Genomic DNA, 21,378 nt, shown 5'->3' on the forward strand with positions numbered 1-21,378 from the left:
TCACGTCAAAAGGGCAAGATTTCTAGGTCTACAGTCCGACAACAAGACAAAGCGATCTAGGCGGTGCCTGATAAGCTGCTACAATATTTATAGCGCGTCGCTTGCCATTAAATAAGCAGAAGAAATATGTCATTTTGAGTGGCTCAATTAAATTTTTAACAGTTCATTAGAAAATACCTAAGTCACATTAAAGTGTCCGAGTCAATCAACTCCCTTGACAGCTTCCAAGCATAATTTTGAAACTGGCTCACATCTCAATAACCAAAATATATATTAGATAGCCTCAATGAACTACTAGCCTCAGAGCAAACAAAACCTTATCGTATGAACGAAAAAAAATGAAAACAAAAACAACAAAACATGCATGTAAGTGCAACAAGATAAACAATGCAAGCGTTAAGCCGCTAATGCCACCATATCCAGCTGTACCTCTGTAGCCTTATTGCCTGACAGCTCGCTAAAGAGCCGACACTCGGAAACTATTTATTATGAGCGTAAAAATGTACGTACTCGTATATTGACTGAAATATAACCACTAAACCAACAATCACCAGCAGCTGCAAGTCTCCAAGCGGCTGAAGGTCCAACAGAAAGTTACAAAAAATTAAAACAAAAAACACAATAATTCACATTAATACAAAGTAAATAGTAAACTGTTATTTTTTAATATTTTCCTATTTTTTTCATACCTAAATGCCCACTTACTGTCAACTTGTTCGGGGCGCGCGCGCTCGAGCATACAAAAGTCAAATAGCAGCGGTTGGTGCATTTGGAAACACTCGCATAAATGTCGTGGCATGTAGCAAGTAGCCGATTTAGGTGCATTAAAAATATATTTACATACAATAAAACTCACTCGGGTGTGTGTGTGCGTGTGTGAGTGCATGCGACACATATCCCCAATACTTGCATTGTAAAGTGATTATTTGAGTGTTTCGACAATTGCTGGCTTTTGATTTGCAGTTTGCATCGCACAAAAATGCAAAGCAAGCAAAAATCAATAAACAGGACTTTGTCGCACAGCAGCAGTTAGTTAAGACAATCAATATTGCTGTTGTTGCGCGGCAAAATCGCAGTCAAAGTGGCGGACGCGCTTGCATGCATACGAGCCTAGAGTATGCTTGTAGACTTCCAGATTGGCCCACTCACGTGACTACCCGTCGTTCGAGACTTGTACGAGTAAAAAAAAAAGCAATTGTTAAAAAAGGAAAATTGTTATAGCTTGTGGCAGCCTGCGTTGCATGTGCCATTTAAGCCTTCATTGCTCTTAGCTGTTGCTTATAAGTAATGGTTGTTTTGCCGATTACATATACCGGACATGGTATGCATACCAATGGCACTAACTGTATGTGTCGCGTATGCCGCTGGGATAGTTGCTGTGCAGTTAACTTGTAAATTCAATTACCAATTACCAAACTTCACCTCGAATGTGATTTAATTAACTCGTTATTTTATAGAGCCGCTATTGTTGTGGTTGCAGATTCTTAGACTCTGGAGCTTTTGCACATGCCTTATAGGGGGTTTCATGTTGTGTCATACACAGTCTTAGGGTACCTTTTATAATTTGCATTTAACCTCAAAGCCGTGGAGCAGTAAAATATGTGGGCAATTAAAGGATGTAAATGGAAGACTTTTCGAGCTAATTTAGTTACAATTAGTCGACTCCCTTAAATGCCAAAAGTGGAAAGCTCGAAGCAGTTCTTTTCGGAAGTGCACGTTTTTACAACATCGTGCACAATTGCGAAACACAACATAAAAACAATTGTCGTTTTTGTTGTAGCAGCATAAACATTCTCCATAAATTAACGGAGAATGCTGGTGAAGTGACAGTTCTTGGCCGGGTATAAATCCGGGTCGTTCCGCTAATCTAAAACCGATGGTCGGGGAGGGTTGCAAGTTCAGTCATATAGCAAGATTCATACAAATTATGTACACATAAATGTTATTTTATCATTAAGAATAAAAGTCCGATGGTGAAAATTTATCGTTCGAACTTAAAGCTATTTAATGTGTGTTTTAAGTAAAAATAATAAAAAAAATAATTTTCTTTATTATGCAAAAAAATCCGTTATATCCGGATAACAACAGGCGTTGACTAACTTCTGGCCTTGCTAACTTCTGCAGTAAATTTATCCGACTAATCTATACTAATATTATAAAGAGGAAAACTTTGTTTGCTTGTTTGTTTGTTTGTTTGTTTGTTTGTTTGTAACGAATAGGCTCAAAAACTACTGGACCGATTTTAAAAATTCTTTCACCATTCGAAAACTAGATTATCCAAGAGTAACATGGATTACATTTTATTTTGGAAAAAAATAGGGTTCCGTAAGATATTTGGATTTTTCGGACACAAACTGAAAAAAATCTTATATATAAAATAAAGTCAACTTTTTGTGTGTGTTCGCTAACCGGCCGTATCTGCACCGAATTAAACCAAACTTACACACATTGTTAAGAAGGTATTGAAGATGGTTTCCGTATAGTTTGGATACCTATTGGTGGATAGGGCTCGAGATATAGGTCAAAACGTGGACCCGGGTAACCTTTGGTTGTGTATGTACAATATGGATATCAAATGAAAGCTGTTGATAAGTGCTTTAATACGGGGTAATTTTCATACCTATTGATGACTAGGGTCTCGAAATATATGCCAAAACGTGGACCCGCCGTGTCTTTGCACCGAATTAAACCAAACTTACGCACATTGTTAAGTAAGTATTGAAAATGGGTTTCGTAAAGTTTGGTTGTAATTCGGAGCAGTGGCAACGGGTATAGCGTTCTTTTGAGCCAGCCATAATGTCGCTTACTTTTTTAACGCTTGGGGCGGAACTGAACTGTCAAATTGACAGTGTGAGTTACAATGTGTCAATATTTCTTTCTGATTTGGATGCCATAAGGAAAAAACGTAAGTGCAACATGTAAAAATTGTTTGTGAATTTTTTTGGAGTGGATTTTGGAACAGTGAATAATTTCTTACGAAATTTGAGAATTTAATGTGAAATCCGAATGAAATTACAATATGTGTTCGTGGAAAAACCATTTTTTTTCGTTTTTTTTTTTTGAAAAATATAAATGGATAATGGTTAAAAAAGATCCAATGCTTAATAAAACATATAAATTGAAACGAAAAATTCATGGATGATCAGGAAAAAAGACGATTGTTTATTCATATGCGTTGATTTGAAATTTAAAAACAATCTTCTTTTTTCCTGATTTTCAATTTATATTTTATATTTACTCAAAAACAAAAAGAAAAACAAAAAATATTGTTTATGCCAAAGCGCTTGAATAAAGAATAAAGAAATAAATAATATGAAAACCATATATTTTCTGTTCTAAACCATATCTATTCTATTTTAGTGTGCCCAGCGAAGGGGGCCGGGTTTGCTAGTATAAAATAAATTGGATTTTTTTACAATATCAGCACTTCACTTCAAATTTTCATTTCACAATTCCGCTGGACTATTCGATGACCCGAAGCTGCGAGCAATTAAGTGGATGGGTACAATTATTTCGGTTCTACAAAAATACAATGGTGCCACCTCATAGATGCTTCTGAGTAGTGGATATTGGATCGGATCGATCGGAGATTATTGAGAAATGAACACTTCATTTAAAAACAAAAAAAACCTGTCAAATCCGTTTGGTGGTCGATGTGTTAATAAAAACAAAAAAACGAGGGAAAAGTGGGAAAATTAAATTATAAAATAAAAAGTGTTGCCCACTACAATTTTCTAATGCTGTTTTCTTTTTTTTACATCGGCTTTTTCTGGGTCGCACGGAGAATGCTGAATTGAGAAACTTTTCATGGCCAATTTCTCTCAACAGTTTCGGGGTTTCGAGAACTGGTTAATGCATTAAATTTTGTCAGTTAATTTTCGAGGCACGTAAAATGTAAAAGTTTTGAAGATTTTCGATGCTTTTACAAGCATCTGTCATACCAATTTAACATTTTTTTTTGAAGCTGGAAAAGTTTCAAGGTTTCCGAAGCACCTTTTTGAGGCTATTTTCGCGACCAATTTGTCTCGAAAGTTTCAAGATTTAATGGTTTCTGAGACTTATTCAAGCATTTTGCATTAAAGTTTTGAAAGCTATTTTTCGTAGCTGGAAATTTTTTAAAGTTTTGACGGTTTTCGTTTTTGAAGCATTTTCAAGTGTCCGCCATATAATTTTGTCAGTCAAATATTAAAGTAAAACCACTACAATAAATTAACAAGTCAATTAGTAGAATTATTAAAACTAAAATTGCAATTAATGAAAATTGATTAATTTTGAGCCTTCTGTATAATAAGGAGGGAACTGAAAAAAATTTCAATCAAATTTAATATTTTGAGATTTATTCAATGTTCAAAATTTTAGTATACAATTTTCGTTTTTTTTAACATTTTTAAAGTTTTAGAAACAAATAATTTTGTTTCGGAAAAAACTTGTACTTTTGTTTGTAGCACACAGTTTTTCAGGGTAAAATATTTTGGTTTCTTAACATTTTTATATTTTTAGAAACAAATAATTTTGTTTTGGAAAAAAATTTATTTTAATTTTTGCATACAATTTTTCAAAGTGAAATATTTCGGTTTTTTTTAATTTTTCACTTTTTTAAGAAAGATTAATTTTCTTTTGGAAAAAAAAATTACTTTTTTTCAAAACAACAGGTTAATTTTGCTTAGGAAAAAAATTATTTTAATTTTTGCATACAATTTTTCAAAGTGAAATATTTCGGTTTTTTTTAATTTTTAACTTTTTTGAAAAAAGATTAATTTTCTTTTGGAAAAAAAATTTCTTTTATCTGGAAAAATGTATTATTATTATTATTTATGGTGAAAGAAATTAATTTATGTTGTTGAGGAAAAAAATAAATTTTTGGTTTTTGAAAAATTTATTTTATTTGTTTTGGGAAAAATTTTTTTTTTTTTTAATTTTTGTATTGTAGAAAAAAATTAATAACTTTTTGAAAAATATGTTGTTCTTTTTTCTTGGAAAATTTAAATTTTAGATAAAAAATTAATACCTTTGTCTTATTTTTTTTTATCAAGAACTTGTTTTATATATCTATCTATTCAAATGAGTACTGCGAGCCAATGAACAAAATAATAAAATGTTTCCCAAAAAACTTTGTTTAAAGTATATTTTATTCTAAAAATTAAAAAAAAAATTTTTAATGTTAAAAAGAACCGAAAAGTATTTGTTATAAAATCGCTTCCATATGCTGATATACCTACTTATATATATAAAACTTAAGATATTTGTAGAATATATTCTGCTTGTATTGGTCTCCAATCCCTTCATTAGTTTTAGAGTGATAAACTTAAATTTTATTGTACTTTCATTTATTATTTCTAACTTTCCTCGTCCTTAAAATGCTATTTCGTTAGTATTTGGGTTCATAAACAATTTTTTCTCCGTTATATGGAATTGTAAAATTTCTTTTATATTTTTCTCAAAATGCAGTTTTTCTTAATATGCCATTTTTCCTCAAAATTAAATTTTTTTATAAAGACATTTTTTCTTAAAATATTATTTTTCTGCTTTACTTCTTACTACTTGTATTGCAGTAATATTATAATTTTCATATTTTATATTATAACTATACCAAGCTGTGGGAGCCGGCTTGGTTAGTCAGTTGAGGAAAACAATAAGAAAGCTGGCAAAGAGAAAGGCTAAAATATTTATTAAACAAAAGTTGACATTTTCAGTTATTTGATAACATGGTTTAATTGCGCCATCTTTGTGTTTACCTGCAATTATGAAATAATTTAGAAATAAAAAATTCACACGCTGTATTTTCGCTTTCACTTTAGGCAATGCAAGCATCCATAAATGTAATGTAAATCCATTTGCATAGTTGCACTGAAATACTGGGAAGACTAGAAACAGAAAATGTATGTGCAGTATAACCCTGCAGTTTAGCAAGTTGCTTCAAAACTAGTCTCAGAACTAAGCCATTTTGAGACGATACTGATCTGGTCTCTATGTCATTAGCTGACCCTATATTTTGCATTCATTTTACAATAACTTGGGTGCTGATGCCGTTTGACAACAATAAAATTAGTTTTTTCTAAATCTTGGAAAAAAAATGCTTACATAATTTTATTTTAAGCAACGGTGACCCAAAATTCAAGGCGCAACTAACTGACGCCCCACTTTAAGATCAATTGCAAAAATATATTTTATTCTTTAGTCAAGCTTTCCCCTAAGATTGTGAATATAATTATATCATTTCTTCAATTAAAAAAAATAACAGAAATATAAAAAATAAAAAATTTAATAGTTTATTCTTGTAACTTTCATTTTTCACTACACAGACTAAATGCGCGCACACACGTACAATCATACATATAAACACACACATCTGTATATGTGCAGATACACCATACAAAATAATGACTGCCAAAAACGAAGGGCCCTACTTTTCATTCATTAAAATTTTCTTATTTGTTGTTGCTTTCCAGCTGGTTTAAACAAATATTTTTTAGTTTTTCAATTTGTGTTTTTTTTTTTGGTTTTGTTATCTTGCCATTTGCGTTACCACGATTGCGTTGGCGATCCAGTCGTCGTAAATTCAAAGCCGTTGCAGCTTTGAGAAAATCGAAAAATTAAAAATCAAACAAGACAAAACGCCAAATAACCAGTAGTATAAAAAATACAACACATTCACAAATACAAATAAAATATTTATAACGTGTTTTGATTTTTTTGTTTGTACTTTTTTTCACCAAACGCAAACAAACCAAGTTACAATACAAATAGACACTAAAGCTGACTGACAAATAGACAGGCTGAAAAATATACGAAATACACGAATGGGGACGGACAGACTCACATGTGCATTGCAATGACTTTTTGCCAACCGACTATTTGGCTGTCTCGCTACATGCAACTGCTTGCCTCACTAGTATTCGTCAATTCATTTGGCTTACGTACATACATACATACACCTATCCATATGCACATACAGAGAAGTTGCAACATTGTACGTATTTATATATATATGTATGTGTGTGTGTCAGTAGTGCTATGCCAGAACAGCCATCATCATTCATCCGCTACGTAGCCGAGCCAGACTTAATGGCTGCCTGTCTGACTGCAACGTGGCTGCTGCTTAGCACACATGCATGAAACTTACAGATGGATGTATATAGGTATGTAGGCGTGTTTGTTCAGATTACTTGCAAATGCATTACACTGGTGGCGAAAATTATTGAAAGCGAGAATTTTTCTTATAAATAAAATAAATGTAGGGGAGGGGGCCCAGTTGTGACGCAGGCCCAGTTGTGACGCAGCTAAATATTTTTGACATGCGGTATGAAAATGACAGTTTGAGCCCTGCCAATCATGTTCGTTTGACGTTCAGCAGTTTTTGTGCAGACTCCAACGTTAGTAGTCGCATTGTGTATACACGCACCAAACATCGTGTTGAAAATCGTGCGAAAAAGTTATTTTGATTTTTTTCAAAGTACCAAAATTTTGTGAAATTAACAGTGAAAAGGCGAGTGTAATGCATCAAAATATTGTATTTGCCGTATATTTTGTGATTCTATATGGATTTATGTGATTATGTGGTGTCTATAAAAAACTTGCTTGTCATACACAAAATAGCATCGTGACCCGGTTGTGACTCAGCGGGTGGCCCAGTTATGACGCACCTTTTTTTTGCACTACGATCATATAGAACTGCCGAATTCCTACATTTTTGTTGTTGTTTAAAAAAAACCAACTGCCAACTCGATCAATTGCAACGTATGCAAGCGTCCAGTTCATTTGAAGTGCGCCAACATGCAGGCAAGTTATTTCACTTGCAAACACTGCGAAAGTGACGTGGACGACGACTAGGAATATTTAGATGACGATGATGAATAAAAATCGTTGTCATTTATGGCCATTGAAGGGCATTTTCTTTTGTATTTTTCATTATTTTTGCCATTGAAAGCCTTCAAAATAAATAAATCATTAAATCACAACAATTGGTATGACATTCCTTTCATATTTTCTCATTTCCAGTAAATTTCTTGAGGTGCGTCACAACTGGGCCACTTTTTTTTTGTCCTAAAAAAAGTTATCCTCAAAAAATTTGTTCCAAAATTTTTTGAGTAACTCAAATAAACATACTTTCTTTGGAGAAAAGTTGCGTTTGGTTAATAGTTAAATGTTAAACTTCTTCATTTTTCAATTTGCGGAACTGAGGAAAAAATTTTAATTTTTTTCAAAACCCGCGTCACAACTGGGCCCCCTCCCCTAGAACTCCACAATACGTCACTTGTTCTATTATTTTTGATCTGTTTGCCGAAAGAAATGAAGTCAATCTCTAACTTTCTGTGTGAATTAAAAGTTTATAGAATAATCTGTTCTACAAGTCCAAAAACCAAGGTTGACAATTTATTTTATAATATCTATTCAGAAGCCTTTATAGGCGGTTGATTTCCTCTGAAATATAAATGTTCATATGCACGTGAAACTATAGCTTTAATGTAGTAATGCTGCATACTCAGTTGTTTATTTTCTCATCAATTTAATTATTTAAATCCATTTCAAAATCAATGCATCCATTTTAAATTTAGTTATAAAAAAAAACAAATAATTGAACTTTCTTTCAATGGATACTATAAAAAATTATTATTTGTCGTTGCAAAACGCACAAAAAAAATTGTTTTTTCCCCTCTTTCGTTCGAATTCTATATTAAATCCAAGTATTTGAAACGATTCTTTGAAAATTCAACTCTCTGAAACCTTAAGGTTCTTTAAAAAACTCTTACTGTCTCACGTTGTTGTAGGCTGTATAGACTTTTTTAACAAATTTTAATCTTTAAAGTCTCGGAAGGTAATTTGAAGTATCCAGCTTATCGGAAGGTTACGTAGTTAGAAAGCGATTGCAAAATTATAGCCAAACAGACAAGAACGAAAGGCACTATTTTTTCCTATATTTCGATATATTTTATTTCACCGATATGTTTTATTTTTAGAAAATTCAATCGTATTAAAAAAAAAATGTTTATCTTCAATTATTATATGTTTTTGTTTTTTAACGGATACCCACGAGCCAAAAAATTATTATCTATTTAAAAAAGTAAATAAATTACAAATTTAAAATTAATTTCTAGCACTAGCAGCTGCAGGCCTTCGGCTATCCAAAAAATTATAAAACATGTTACCATAGTTTTGACCACCACTGTATTTTCACACACATGGGTTTTAGTATATGAATACTTCTACTATTTGCCCGACGACTTGTCTAAGTAAACGAAAAGCAACAGATAGTTGCAGTCGCAATCGTAATAGTCATTCCGGCAGTTGTTGTTTTGTTTTTTATTTTTTTGTTTTTTATTTTTGCCGCCGTCATCTTTCAGCATGCAAGTCAACACTTCACGAAAATGCTTATGAATGAAATTTTTCACTTCGCACAAAATCAATCGTCGGAGAGCAGGAAAAACAAGTTTCTACTGTAGTAAAAATAAAAAAAAAAAAAATTTTTTTTACAAACTTAAAAAAAGTTAATATCGAACGAGCACTAACCAAAATGAGGCAACGCTCACGAATGCATGTAGGGCCTGTAGGCGTTGAACGCTGTTGTTAAAATTAAAAAATATATATAAATAAATGAGCTCTTCAAACACATACGAATGCATGTTCGCCTGTATGTTTGTTTGCATGTTGGTGTGTATGTGCACTACCATTTCTTGAATCAAGTATCGGCGTAATAAGCTTGGTACTATTAGGAGCTTTTTTTCATTCTCAACCAATCGTTGTACAAGCCAATAACAATCACTAAAACAATAAAAATCGTTTTCGTAAATTATTATTCTTTTATAACGCAAGCAAATATTTGACACACCCAACTGTTTTGCATACTCAATTTTATTATGTACATATTTGGAAATTGTTGCATACCGAATTTCCCATTTCATCAGTCGACGATTTACGACATATTGTAAAGTTTTGAGTATATATTCCTTCCCATTCTTCTCTAACATCACAAAGAAAGCAAAGGCTGTCAGACTCCATTTAACGTCGATAAGATCAAATAAATGAAAACGCCACGCGATGTGCAAAGTTGGAAGCCTGAACATGTGACTACAGTGGCTCAAAAAAGAACTCGGGCACCCAAGTGATATGATTTTAAATCAGAAAAGAAAAATATATATTAAAATGCAAATCAATTGCGTTTATGTGTCACATTTCGTTCTTCAAGCGTATTGCTCAAAACTACAAAAAGGATAAACAAAATTTGACTCATTCGTACATAGAAAATACAAGCATAAAAACTTAGCCAAATACGTGACAAAAAAGAACTCGGACATTTATATAAAGTAGAGTTAGGCAAATAATATTTAACAAACAACAATATAATTAATATTTAGTCGATAAGCATTTATTTTTTTTCACAGCATTCAGTCTTCTTGGCATGGATTCGACCAGCTTCTTGCCTGTTAAAGGATCTATTTTCCGCCACTCTTCTTTAATAGCATCTTCTATGACTTTGTTGTTTCTAATAACGTGCTTTTTTAGTTGGTTTTCCAAATGACCCCACAGATGTTCAATTACATTGATGGCTGGTTTTGTGGAGGTGTGTCAAGTACTTTAAAGCAGTTGTACATAAACCATAGACGGGCATCAATTATGCTTGGGATCGTTGTCATGATAGTACTGAAAGTTCATCCATTATTCCCATATTTTTAGTACTTTGGACCAAATTTTCTTTCATAATTGTTAGTTGTTGTATGTGGTCCATTTTGCCGTTAATGAGGCACAAATTTCCAGTCCCAGCAGTGGACATACAATCCCATACCATTACCGATCCACCCCCATGTTTAACTGTCGAACGTAAGTTTTTTCTAGCAACTTTTCATTAGGTCTTCCCCATACATATGATTGTCAATCTGAGTTAAATATGTTAAACTTGCTTTCATCTGCAAATAAAACGCGCTTCCAGAGCTCGAAATCCTTCTCCCCTTGACGCTCTGCGAATTTTATTCTCTTCTGTCGGTTAATGAAAAATTTGTTTCATGCAACTCTTCCATTATAATTATTCTTTTGCAACACTTTTCGTATACTTTCGGGGTTGCAGTTAATATTAAGGTGTTGGGCGAATTCTGTGCGACCTTAGGATCGTTCAAATTTGGATTTTTCTCAATTTGTTGCACTATCCACCGTTCATCTGCATCCGAAAGCAGACTTCAATTGAGCTTTGTCCACGCTGTCTACCCATGTTTATAATATGGACTTTTATTCAACAAGGCACGACTAAATTTTATTTTAATTTATAATGCTTGGTTCTTTCTTTTTTCTGTTCTACCGAGAGCAAATTAATTGTGCGATTCCCCGTTTTAAAGTGCCAAACAATTGCAATAATGCCAGATGTCCGACTTCTTTTTTGACACCAATTTTGCAAGTGATGCATTATCAATTTTTTATAACAAGGAGACAATGGATATGTGAATTATTGTTACTATTTTTAAAATTCTATTTGAGCACCCAATAGAAACACATAAAAATTTATTTAAAAATATTTAACTTGTCTTTCTTACAAAAATTTTGAATTTGAAGCCGCATGCTATGTATGCCCGAGTTCTTTATTGAGCCACTGTATGTCTGTCCCATACGTTTTTGAAGAAATAGAGAGTTTCAAGTACCAGGGGGGTAGTAAGAAATTAAAAAACTAACTCTGTTGAAGTAAAGAGTGAATATATCCGTGAAAATCAGAACTAACTTACAGGAATAACCGCATTGGGTTGGTACGTGACATTTGGAAGCGCACAGGTTCGAATCTCCAGGCATGTAATATCAAATAATAGAAAAAGTGTTTTTCTAAAAGCGGTCGCCCTCGGCAGGCAACGGCAAACATCCGAGTGTATTCCTGCCACGAAAAAGTCTCCTCTTAAAAAATGTTCTGTTTTTCAGAGTCGGCCTAAACTTGTAGGTCCTCCATTTGTGGAACTTTATCAAGGCGCACACCAAAAAATAAGAGGAGGTAGACCAAACTCCCAATAAAGAATACAAGCGCCAATTATGTGTATATATATATACCTATATATGTATGTAGCTTATTTAGACACGAGCCAATAGTAACCACAAATATTTCTAGTGGAATATATCTTATTTGTATGAAAATTATTGGGAAGTTGGAGCAAAATTAATTTTGTGTTTGAATAACTTTTTTACGTAATAAAAAAAATGATTTTGGGTGACGGAAATTTTTATTTTGACCTTTACGCGCTCTATTGCTTGTATGTTTGTATTCTGCAGTTATTCCAATTAAGAAATGTCAAATATGTATAACATACGACGCCATTTGAAAAACAAAAATTATAAATCTTCCCAAAGGGTGATTAATTTTGTGTCACTTGTATAAGAATACAATAACTGGGCATAGAATTTAGAATGTTTAGAAAGTACAGAGAAACGTCGATATAACGGAACTTGCTAAAATCAAAAGATCAATATGACAAAATATTTGCTGAGTCCTTTGGGAAATATCTCATTGTTTCCAAATGATCTATAGTATACAAAAGGGGTTAAAAGATATAAAAAAGAAATCATTATAAGAAAAAAACCAGCACAAGCTCAACTAGTCAACACACTTTAACAACTAGAAAAAGAAAACTATACGACGTCTGAAGAGGGCCCGACCAAGTGACCTTTTGACCAATTAAATATAAAAAATAAAAAATTCACCTGTTAAATTAAATATAATATAATAAAATAAATATTCCGTGTAAAATCTTATCACTGTATATCTTTAACTGTATTCGACTTGGCCATGATAAAATATATCTAAAATCTTTCTAATTGTTAAAAAATGTACTTATTGTCAGAAAGACAGGTTTTTGATTAATATGGGAAATAAATAAAAAAAATATAGATATTTTTAGCATATAAACCTTCTGAGTATGCATTGTAGTGTGAACTATTATTACCAAATCCTAATCTAATACATAATTGGATTCCATATTCTAAACTTTCGAGGGCGAAAAGTATTATGTTTTTCAATAGAAACGAAATGTATAGACAGCTGGCGTTGCCACACTTATCTTGCTGTGTAATCACTTACATACTTGACTACACCAATTAACCCATTTACCTTTTTCCAACAACAAGAAATAATCGATAATTGGTTAATCCGCACAGCCTTCTCTGTGCAAGAACAGCTGCTAATGTTCTCAATGCACTTTAGATGCGAGCTTATCGGCTTATGTGCAACCAATTGTTTATGTGTGTGTATTTTAAGAAGTATGTAAATAATGGTTGTATCGAATTTAGAAAAAATAAAGAGTGCTTAGTAAACATTTATTTGCTTAGATAATCGCTGTGCGATTAATACCACAGAAATTAAGCAAACAAGCTGTGGCTTTACGATCGAAAACTTGAAATCTATTATGTACTTAAACACCTATGTACATATGTACATAAGTAAATAAGAGCTTAGACTAATTTATGACTGCAAATACGCTGGTAAAGACTGCGAACGCGATGCTATTGTTTAAACAAGAATGGAAAGCATTGAGAAGTCATCATAAGAAAATCAGCTGGTAGGAGTATAGGAGAGTTACTATGTACTCAGAGCTCCACAAACTCGTTCAATATTTAGTTGGAAAAGGTTTTCAATATATACGAAAGTGTAGCAAGAAAGAAAAAAATTATATTTTTGGAACGTAACTTGTTTATCTTATAGGAACGTATATTTTTGTCACACCCTTTGGAAAATTAATATTTTCAAAATGTTGAACTCAAGGCCGTAATTTAAATAAAACGCACAATTCTACTATACTGTTTGATTTATTTGGGCTATCGATATTTCAACTTCAGCTAAAAACGAAATAAACAACTTCAGAAAATTATTTATTCAAATCATCTATGCAAATTTCAAAACAACTTATTGGGCACCTAAGTGCTCATACTGATTTATGTATGTATGTATAAAATTACATGATATTTTCATCTTTTTTTTTTTTCAGAACGCTAGATATTAAAGAAGAAGATGACGACAAGGACGACATACAGGCATTTTCGCCACCAACGAATTATATTACAATATCTCAAGGGAAAATCCAGCTAGTACACCAACAACACTCACAGGAAAGTGATATTTCCGATGCGCAAAGTCGAAAAGATCGGGTAAGTCAAACAAAAAAACAGTGTATTATTATACATAAATCTGGGTAGGTAAAAACTAACAAATTAAAAAGGGCGCATTGATAAGATCTAAAGAAAAAATTAAACAAAAATTATCATTAAGCAAACTTTGAGCTTAGTTGGTATAACTTTCATCATACTGCTTTCTTGTTGTTTTGTTATGTTTTTTTTTTTTTGTTATAAAGTAAGTCAAATAATTGAATTTTTAAACCTGTATCACCAATTTTTTCAATTATTGACTACCTTCTGGGAAACAAGAACATATCGCACCCTTGACTTGTTTACAGTAACACAGAAAACAAACTATGTGACATATCACGCTGAAATTTGCCATGTAAGCTTATAACAGTCCTACCAAAAAACAAAAAATTTATTTTTGTCATATGTCATACGCGGACCGTTTTATTGATAACGTCTCGCTCATATTTGAGCAGAAGGTACATTTTGAGTTGTGACCCTTTTGTATTTAGGGTGCGATATGTTAAATAGTTTAACCCATTAGATCCTTTAAGATATGAAAAAATGCAGTTCTAAGATCGCTATAGGGTTACAATGTTCCAGGCAATTATTGCTCAGACAATTTTACTAGAGTTCTTCTCAGGCAAACTCCACATAAAAATAACGTAAAGTCTACAGAAACTAAAATAGAAAATAGTTCTCCAGTTCCCCTTAAGCTGTGTAACAGTTTTTACTCTTTCTTTCATAGGCATATGCGGTGGGAATACGAGGGGTGCCTTTTATATGTCGGGATTAGAGAACAAAAACAAATTTTAATCATCGAAAATCACTTTATTGTTTTTCAAAATATTCTCCATGAAGATCTATACACTTTTGCATGCGTTTGAACCAATTGTCGAAGAACTTTTGCCACTCTGAATGAGGTACCTCCAAAACATGCATTCTGAATGCCGCAACCGCTTCTTCAGGTGTCGAAAAACGTTGACCTCTCAGTTTGTTTTTTACGTACGGGAATAAAAAGAAGTCATTCGATGCCAAGTCAGGACTATGCGGCGGATGACACATTAATTCGATGTTTTAGGTGCTCAAAAATGCAGTTGTTTGAGCCGATGTGTGAGAGCTCGCATTGTCCTAGTGAAGAGTGATCCGTCTTTGGCGATTGGTTTTCCTAATTTCTTGGAAGACAACTGACAAACAAATGGTTGTGTACCACTCAGAATTTACTGTTCTGCGTTGTTCTAGTGGTACGGTTGCGACATGACCAGTTTTTCCGAAAAAAACAGGCGACCATTTGCTTGGAAGTGCTTCTGGATTTGGCTCATCTTAAAACACCCATACAGTCGACTGCTGTTTACTTTCGGGCTCATACGCGTAAACCCATGATTCATCACCTGTCACGATGTCATAGACGTGTTTCGAAGCCCCGCGATCGTATTTTTTGAGCATTTCCTTCGACCAATCCACACGAGCCTTTTTTTGAGCGATTGACAAATTATGTGGGATCCAACGCGAACAAATTTTTTTGACAGTCAAATGTTTATGCAATATTGAATGTATGCTGGTCCCACTAATGCCTAAGATTGTCTCAATCTCACGATAGGTCACATGACGATCTTTCAATATCAGTTCGCGCTCAGCATCAATTATTTTCAGAACAACAACTGATTTTGGACGACCTTCACGAAATTCGTCTTGGAGTGAACTACGACCACGATTGAATTCACCATACCATCGATAAACACTGGTCCTTGATGGGGCTTCATCGCCAAAAAATGAATTAAGTTCATCCATGCAATGTTGCTGAGTTAATCCACGTCGAAAGTTGCAAAAAATAATCGCACAAAAATGTTCACGATTTAATTCCATTTTTGGACCGAGATGAATCTTTTAAGTTACTGTAAACAACACAAATAGCGCTGGTATTTCAAAACGTTCTGGGGTACGTAAAAACCAAAAAATGTCAAACTTTGCGATACAACTGTCAGTTGCCTGATTGCAACACCAGGGTTACCAAATCCCGAAATATGTGTCTTTAGAGTGCCTTAGGAGAGAATTTGCTGGTTCATGAAATAACGAAAGCTATTTTAACAAAATGTAAACTTTTTTAGAACTACAACTTCACACAAGTATTTTTTTTTTAAACACAAATGTATATTTCTGCATAATTTTTTATTAGTTAGGGTATTTATGCAAATTCGGACACAAAGTTTTCAAGAATTAATTTTCCAATTACAATTTTTTTAAATAGGTATGTTGCTTAAAACTAATCAATGCGCCTTTTGTGGTATTTATTAAAGACGAAGTACGCATTAAAAGGGTATTAGCGATCTAGTAGTTTTCATTTGGGTTCTGTATGGAATAATTGGTAACGAATGTAATAACAATTTAATATGGTAATTAAAGCTAATAACATAGATTAAATGGTTTCTCATACTCATATTTCTTTGTATATAATTTTTTATCTATGCTTATACTTCTACATTCATATGATAACTTCAGCTTTAGCTTTTCGTATTTCGTATTTCCAAGTGTAAATATCTAGCAATGCTATTTTATTACTTATTTCCGTATTAGTAAAATAACCCTTTTCTCAAACCACGCATTATAATGTATCTGGTTGCATTATAAAAGTAAAACATAATAGTCTCATAGCAAAATCGATCGAGTGAGAAGTTTACTCGCAGGAGTGTTGAAGAATAATGTGGTAAGTTACAGTTTTAGCCTTATAGAACCCTACAGACCCTTGAATATTTTTGGTATAAAACAACTTACATATAGCATCCTACTTTAAAACAACTAATATACTTTAATTGTTCAAAAACCTACGTACAGTGTGGACCTATATAAGACCTATCATTGTTAAACACGTACGTCCAGCCATATTTTTTTTCTTTTTTTTTCTATTATTGTAATTAATTTTTTTTTTTTTAACTAATAACGTTTCCATTCTATGGTCTCTTCCGCCGAAAATTCTAATAAGCCAGAAAAACAGTCTTAGTAAAATTTTATTATGTGCTAGAATATTGAAGAAATAATGAGTTTTAGTTGTACAGATTTTAAAAGTTGCACCACAAACTTTTTACAAGTGAAATTTTTGTTTTCACAAATAATCGAACAGAACGGTTCAATCGACATAGTTTCTAAAGTAAAACTTGAATGACCCTCAGCATAGCAATTATCAATACTAAGGTAGGTAAGTTGGTAGAAATAGCCTTCGATCTCTAAATCATCTCACTAAGACTATTGCCGATCCATGGTGATACTAAAGGGTGTTTTTTTTAGAGGTTAGGTTTTCAAGTTGGCACTACTTTTTTCGTAGATAGTCTTTTGACAGCTGTCACTTGATTTATGCTCAGTTTGGCTTGCCATTTCATAATGAATAGACTTACACCTGAACAACGTTTGCAAATCGTGCAAATTTATTACGAAAATAATGGTTCGGTTCGCGCGACGCATCGCACAATATTTTGTTCAGCGATGAAGCTCACTTTTGGTTGAATGGGTATGTCAATAAGCAAAATTGTCGCATTTGGAGTGAACATAATCCAAAAGCCATTGCTGAGACGCCGTTACATCCTCAAAAAGTCACTGTTTGGTGTGCTTTAGAGGGAATCATTGGTCCATATTTCTTTAAAAATGAAGCCGGCCATAATGTTACAGTCAAAGGAGAGCGCTATAGAGCCATGATTAATGACTTTTTCGTGCCTGAATTGGACGATGTTGATGTGGACGACCTTTGGTTCCAACAAGACGGCGCTACATGCCATACAGCCAACGCAACAATCGATTTATTGAAGGAAACTTTTGGTGAGCGCATTATCTCGCGCCGTGGACCTGTGGACCTTGGCGTGGCCTCCAAGATCGTGCGATATAACACCGCTGGACTATTTCTTGTGGGGCTATGTGAAGTCGCTTGTCTACGCAGATAAGCCCGAGACGATTGACGTCTTGGAAGAGAATATTCGGCGCGTTATTGCTGACATACGGCCCCAATTGCTGCAAAAAGTGGTCGAAAATTGAGCCTCTCGGCTGGAATTTATTCGAGCCAGCCGCGGCGGCCACTTGCCCGAAATCATTTTTAAAACATAATGGCAAACCCTTATCTTTATAATAAAGCTAAATTCTTGGCCATAACATTAAATTATATACGTTTTATTTCATCTTGAAAACCTAACCTCTAAAAAAACACCCTTTACATACATAGCACTTTATCTGCTACTCCTCGTTAAACCATTTTGTTTAAAGTGCAAACTCATTGATCTGGCTGACACCTATATCCATAAGGTCATCAGTATCATTCAAAAACAATAAGCCAAAGTATCTAAACCTCGTGGCTTGGTACGCGGGGTAGTAATAGAGAAGGTGTCTCACAGACTATTGTCCTCATCATTTTTGCGGCTTCTATAATGGTCGAATTGAGGTACGTTCAATTTTTGAGTATTTCAACCTAGGATACAATAGCCTGTGATCAAAGCAACTAGCATAGAGAAGTTTTCCTTGACCGATTAAATAGCGAATTAGTGATAACCGCACAAAGAGATTTATTCGCCGCTTGGCTATCGGAATAAATATAGACTTTTATAGAAAGGTAGACACATTTTTGCCTAACCAGACAGTTACCTCACTAAGAAGTGCAAAACTTTATTAGACATACTGGACTAGGCTGGATATATACCATATAAATAAATAAATAAAAGATATGAAAGCGCGTACACCCTTTTTGGGTGTTTGGCCGAGCTCCTCCTCCTATTTGTGTTGTGAGTCTTGATTTTGTTCCACAAATGGAGAGACCTACAGTTTCAAGCCGGCTCCGAACGGCAGATATTTTTATGAGGAGCTTTTTTATGGCAGAAATACACTCGAAGGTTTGCCATTTCCTGCCGAGGGGCGACCGCTATTAGAAAAATGTTTTTCTTAATTTGGTGTTTCACCGAGATTCGAACCTACGTTCTCTCTGTGAATGCCGAATGGTAGTCGAGCACCAACCCATTCGGCTACTATAAAATACCGTTAGAAATAGACGAAGAGACAATTTTCAGTCCCGGTATCGTCATTTGAACGCCTCACAGTCCCGCTATTTACTCAGTGGTTCGGGATTAAATGTCATATCTGTGCGTACTTACATACTTCAAATCTTTTTACTATCTCCTTTTCGCCCCAACAAAGCGAGTGTCACGTACAAATATGCTTTAGCTATTAACCTTCAACAATTTCAAGATTACGTATTCAAAACTGGGTTAATTATATACTTGAAATAATGAGTGACTTGCTTTATTTCGTAAACTAACTAATTTTCCTTCTTAAGAGTTGCATACTACGAGGGACATACATACACACTTACATGCTAATACATTTTACCAACAACCCTTCTTTCTGTTGTAGTCATCTAACGGTAAAAATATCTGTTAGAATACACATAGAATGATGCATCATTTGATGAAGCAATTTCATGCACTAAAAAAGCAAAGTATAGTCCACATTCATATAATATATATGTTTCTAAGTACGTGTATGTGTGTGTGTAGAGCAAAGGGGGCATGTGGAGCATGTAAAGCTAAAAACATGAAATAGAAAAAAAAACATGAAACCACAAAGGAAAAGCATAATCTCAATTGCAACCGACATTTGAAGCAGCAACAGTCGGCCAACAACAACAACAAGAATAACAGCAAGCACAATTACCAACAACTGTAATTAGAACGAGGCGAAATTCTATGTTTCGTGGGCATGACATGCAACTCGAGGCAACACCTGTGTTTCATTCTGAGAACGCTCCCAAGTAAAAATGCACACGCATATCAGATGTGCATACATACATAAACATACATATGTTTGTATGTAAAAGTATATGCACCTAAGTGCAGGCCTATGGATAGTACAGACTTATGTACGCGCCTGAAAGCATATGCATTTTCTTAAATATTATTTGACTTTTGGTGCGCACGAGTATTAATGTGGACCTCTCGCAGCGCTCGCATGCTGTTTGATGTCAGTTTGCCGATAATAACCAGAATGTCTGTCTAATACATCATAGTCATAATCGCTTACATCGCAAGTTTTGGGCTTGGTTGGTTACTGGCTTTACGTGCGTTACTTTGGTTTTATTTTTCCATTCAAGTGAGGTCTTAAAATAATATTCTTCAGAATTGTTATTACATTCAGAGTTGAACTTTTGAACTTGAGTAGCGCTGCATGAAAATCAGATATAATATATTGTTTTTTTGAAATTAATTGTCCAGCTACTCGGTGATTTTCTGTCTCAACTTCAACCACCGTCAGACTGCTCAGAAGTTGCAAGCATTTTTTTAAGCAAATTTTATATTAAAAACTGTAAAGTCTTTTTAGCTTAAAATCTAAACACAAATATTGGCTGCTGTGCATTTTAGTATAATACTTTATACAGTTATATCGGAAACAGGTGTTTGTAAAGTTAAAGACGAAGTATGCTGCAGTATGTCTAATAGGCCAAATGCTTAATCAGAGGATTATTAAAGCCTCGTTAGGCCAAGCTGAACTTAATGTAACAACAGTAAAGGGATGTCCGCAAGGAGGAGTTCTTTCTCCACTGCTATGGTCCCTACTAGTTGATGACTTGGTGCAGCACCTAAACAATAAGGGATTTATAACCATTGGTTATGCAGATGACATATCTGTTATAATAAAAGGCAATCATGAAAGGACACTAACAGACTTAATGCAAAATGCCTTGAACGCTACATGGAAATGGTGTAAAAAGGAGGGGCTGTCGATCAACCCTAACAAAACCACAATAATCCCCTTCACAAGAAAAAGAAAGTTGGAGTTTCCTATATTAAAAATAAAAACTAAAGGAAGAGGTCAAGTATCTAGGTTTAACCTTAGATAAAAAACTCACTTGGGAATCACATATAAATAATATAACAAAAAAAGCCACGAAATCCTTGTGGACAACCAAACAATTACTAGGGAGATCCTGGGGCCTCAGCCCTAGTATGGCCCTCTGGATATACACCCAAATGGTTAAACCAATCATACTGTATGGGGCACAAATCTATCCAACAAACAGCGATAACCAAACTGGGAAAAGTACAAAGGCTTGCTTGCCTATTCATCACAGGGGCTACGAGAACTACCCCAACAGCTGTCATGGAAACACTCCTTAATCTCCCACCACTTCATATAGCAATCCAAGAGGAAGCAGCTACGCAAGCACTCATGCTACACATGAAAGAAAATTTCAAATTTGGCAACCTCACCGGTCACCTAAGTATCCTAAATAAAGTCAAAAACACCATAAGCATGGCTCAAGTTTCAGAC

At 33.9% G+C, this 21,378-nt stretch overlaps 1 protein-coding gene across 1 annotated transcript in view; it reads left to right on the forward strand.

Annotated features, from left to right (window-relative positions):
* Positions 1-21,378, forward strand: part of LOC128868675 (uncharacterized) — a 174,826-nt gene that overhangs the window by 89,846 nt on the left and 63,602 nt on the right. Inside the window, exon 3 of the mRNA XM_054111020.1 lies at positions 13,947-14,106. Coding sequence (XP_053966995.1) covers positions 13,947-14,106 — 160 coding nt within the window. The remainder of the gene's footprint in view (positions 1-13,946; positions 14,107-21,378) is intronic.

Source organism: Anastrepha ludens, chromosome 6 (genome assembly GCF_028408465.1).
Source record: "Anastrepha ludens isolate Willacy chromosome 6, idAnaLude1.1, whole genome shotgun sequence".
NCBI classification, from domain to species: Eukaryota; Metazoa; Arthropoda; class Insecta; order Diptera; family Tephritidae; genus Anastrepha; species Anastrepha ludens.